Source organism: Stegastes partitus, unplaced genomic scaffold, assembly GCF_000690725.1.
Source record: "Stegastes partitus isolate 25-593 unplaced genomic scaffold, Stegastes_partitus-1.0.2 Scaffold1231, whole genome shotgun sequence".
NCBI classification, from domain to species: domain Eukaryota; kingdom Metazoa; phylum Chordata; class Actinopteri; family Pomacentridae; genus Stegastes; species Stegastes partitus.
Window position 1 is genome coordinate 230,672 of NW_007578962.1, and position 2,878 is coordinate 233,549.

At 43.1% G+C, this 2,878-nt stretch overlaps 1 protein-coding gene across 1 annotated transcript in view; it reads right to left on the reverse strand.

Moving 5' to 3' along the window:
- LOC103369046 (leukocyte elastase inhibitor-like) overlaps positions 1–2,870 on the reverse strand; it is a 12,916-nt gene extending 10,046 nt beyond the window's left edge. Inside the window, exon 1 of the mRNA XM_008297643.1 lies at positions 2,640–2,870. Within this exon, the coding sequence (XP_008295865.1) occupies positions 2,640–2,870 (231 nt within the window). The remainder of the gene's footprint in view (positions 1–2,639) is intronic.
- Between the last annotated feature and the right edge of the window lie 8 nt (positions 2,871–2,878).

Consider the following 2,878-nt stretch of genomic DNA (forward strand, 5'->3'; position numbering starts at 1 on the left):
AATATAACAAATAAATAAATACATTAAGGTGACAGAATGGGTGACATTTAATGACAACAAACAAACAATAAAATAAAATAAAATAATAATACAATGAAATTTTACATCAAAATATACATATATAAATACAGACATACATAACTTGAATAATTGAATTAAAACGAAGAAAGGGAGGTCCAAAGACAGATGACAGCAGCAAGAAGGCACCCTACATGTCCCTCCCTGAGCGTGGTTCTGTCGGAGGTTTTTTTTCCCCTGCGGGGGTTTTCGGTTCCTTCCCACTGTTGCAGACTGCTTGCGGACTGCTGAAGCTTATAGGGAATCCAGATGTTTTGGATTGTTGGGTGTTTCTGTCTTTGCCTTTGTTAAGCGCTATGTGATGACTTGTTGTTGTAAATATGCGCTATACAAATAAAATTGAATTGAATTGAATTGAATTTACTGTGTCCCGGAGAGGTGGAGGTAGGTATCTCAGGAAGGCTGACCATGTTCTCTCAAATAAACTATCGTCCCCTTTCATTTGTGCAGTAAGTCTTTCTAAGGGTAAAGTTTTATACATTTCTTGGTACCATTGTGTAACAATGGGAGGCCTGTCACTTATCCATTGCTTTCAAATACATCTCCTAGCCAGAAGCAGAAGTTTGTCACAGAGTCTGAAATCAGATCTGCACAGAGACAATGTTTCTGAAGGTAGGCCCAATATGAAGACCTGAATCCTTTGTAAATTTAAGTGAGAAAATTTTCCCCAATTCTTGGGCTACATGACTCCAAAGCCTTGAAATCAAAGGACACTCCCAGAAACAGTGGATGTATGTTCCGACAGTCCGTTTGCATTTAATGCAGAGAGGAGAGGACTTGTTGTCGATCTTATTAAGAATGGATGGTGTTATATGTGATCTGTGCGGTATCTTATATTGGGTTTCTCTCATTCGATTACAGATGAATGTGGTGTTGGCAGTGGCTATTGCTTCATGCCAATCATCTTCTATATATTGCCCACCAAGATCAAGTTCCCACTTTTGTATAACCGTACTGATATCTGACGGATCTATAGAGTACAGCATCGAGTAAGAATGAGAAAGAAAATGTCTTGTGTCCTTTCGGTTCAATAAAAATAATTCTACATCGTTAGAAATGGGAGTGTCTGCGGGGAGATTTCCCTACATGCCTTTGATAAATTATTTGGAGTACCTGCACGAGCATATTCAGCTACAACCTATTCTAGCCTCGCAAGTAGAGACTAGCTGAAGAGCAGTCACACCAAACACTGTTGTACTCNCACCCCTTCACCATGGTGTTATTTGCATGGTTATCTTCAAGTACAACCTTTTAATGAGGAATGGTGTTTTTGATAGTGTGCATCCAAATCAGCAGGACACTAACCACTATCTTTTGTAAACAGCCATACTAAATTTGGTATTGTCCACATACCATATCCATGCAACACAGACTACCTGTACAAGAGGGGACAGAGCAGGCTGTACTTCCTGAGGAGGCTCTAGTCATTTAACATCTGCAGGAAACTCCTGCGGATGATCTGCCAGTCGGCGTTCGCCAGCATCCTTTTTTACACCGTGGTGTGCTGGAGCAGCAGCACATCAAAGAGGGACGCATCGAGGCTGGACAAATTAATCAGGCGGGTCAGCTCTACAGTGGGCATGAAACTGGACTCCCTGGTGACGGTGGCAGAGAGGAGGACACTGAACAAACTGCTGGCCAGCATGGACGATGCCAGCCACCCTCTGCACACTGTCATCATCGCCCAGAGGAGCCAGTTCAGCAACAGGCTGCTCCTCCCCAGGTGCAAAACCAACAGGAACAAAAACTCCTTTGTCCCCCGAGCCATCAAACTGTTCAACTCTGAGCTCGGGGGGAGGGGGAGGAGCAGCAAGTGGGGAGAGGTAGGGGCGAGGGGTGAGGAGTGAGGAGTGAGGGGTGAGGACATTGGGGTGAGATAGAGCATCATGCTGCATCACCGGACTGTGTGCAATATTACTGTATCCAGTTTTGTTATGATTGTTATGATTGTTGTTATTGTTGCTATTGTTGTTGCTGATTTTGATTTGAATGCTGATTTTGATTTTTGAATGCCGTTGTTGTTGCTGATTTTATGTTGGTGTTGTGTTGTTTTTTTCTGGTGTAGCGATCAACAAAGTTTTATTCTAATTCTAATTCTAATTCTGATACAAGAGGGCTGTCTAAAATAACCAGGTTTAAAGTACAGATATAAAAAGGAAATCTGTGTGTATTTGATTTCCCTAATGCATCTGTAAAGTGTTGTCAAACCTTGAGGGTAAAGTATCATTTCCAGCAGCTGCTATTAGGAGACAATAAAGCCCAGCACAGGAAAACCATAAAAGGATAAGACTCTATTTGTCTGTTTTATGTGATATTATGGGGCTTGGAGCTGTTGGACACACACACTAAACCTTCTGTAAATGACAGATGCTGTTTTTTCCCCTCATACAGGTGAAGACAGCCACAAACAGGAGATGAGAAAAGCGAAAAGAAAGCAAAAAAACAAGTCTCTCTGGAACCACAGGTTCTTTGTCTCCAAGAATCCCCTCACCACATGGCACCACCCATACCAACTGTTAGTAATATGCCCTCCTGTTAGTGTATTTGCTGTTTACCTTTACTGTTGGCTTCTTTGCCCTCTGCAGGAAGGGCGGCAGTGTGATCGGGTTACGCCGCTTCTGCATCTGCATTGGCCGTTCTGCCTGCTGTGGCTCCTCTCCCTTGGTAAAGCAGAGAACCTGGGGGTCCAGGTGGTAATGCCGACTGTTAGGTTGGGCATAACTTGCCTGCAGTTGTGTGCAATGAGTTTCCATCCATCCTAATGTGTGGGCTGAGTTGTAGTCCACCGGCATTGAGCATT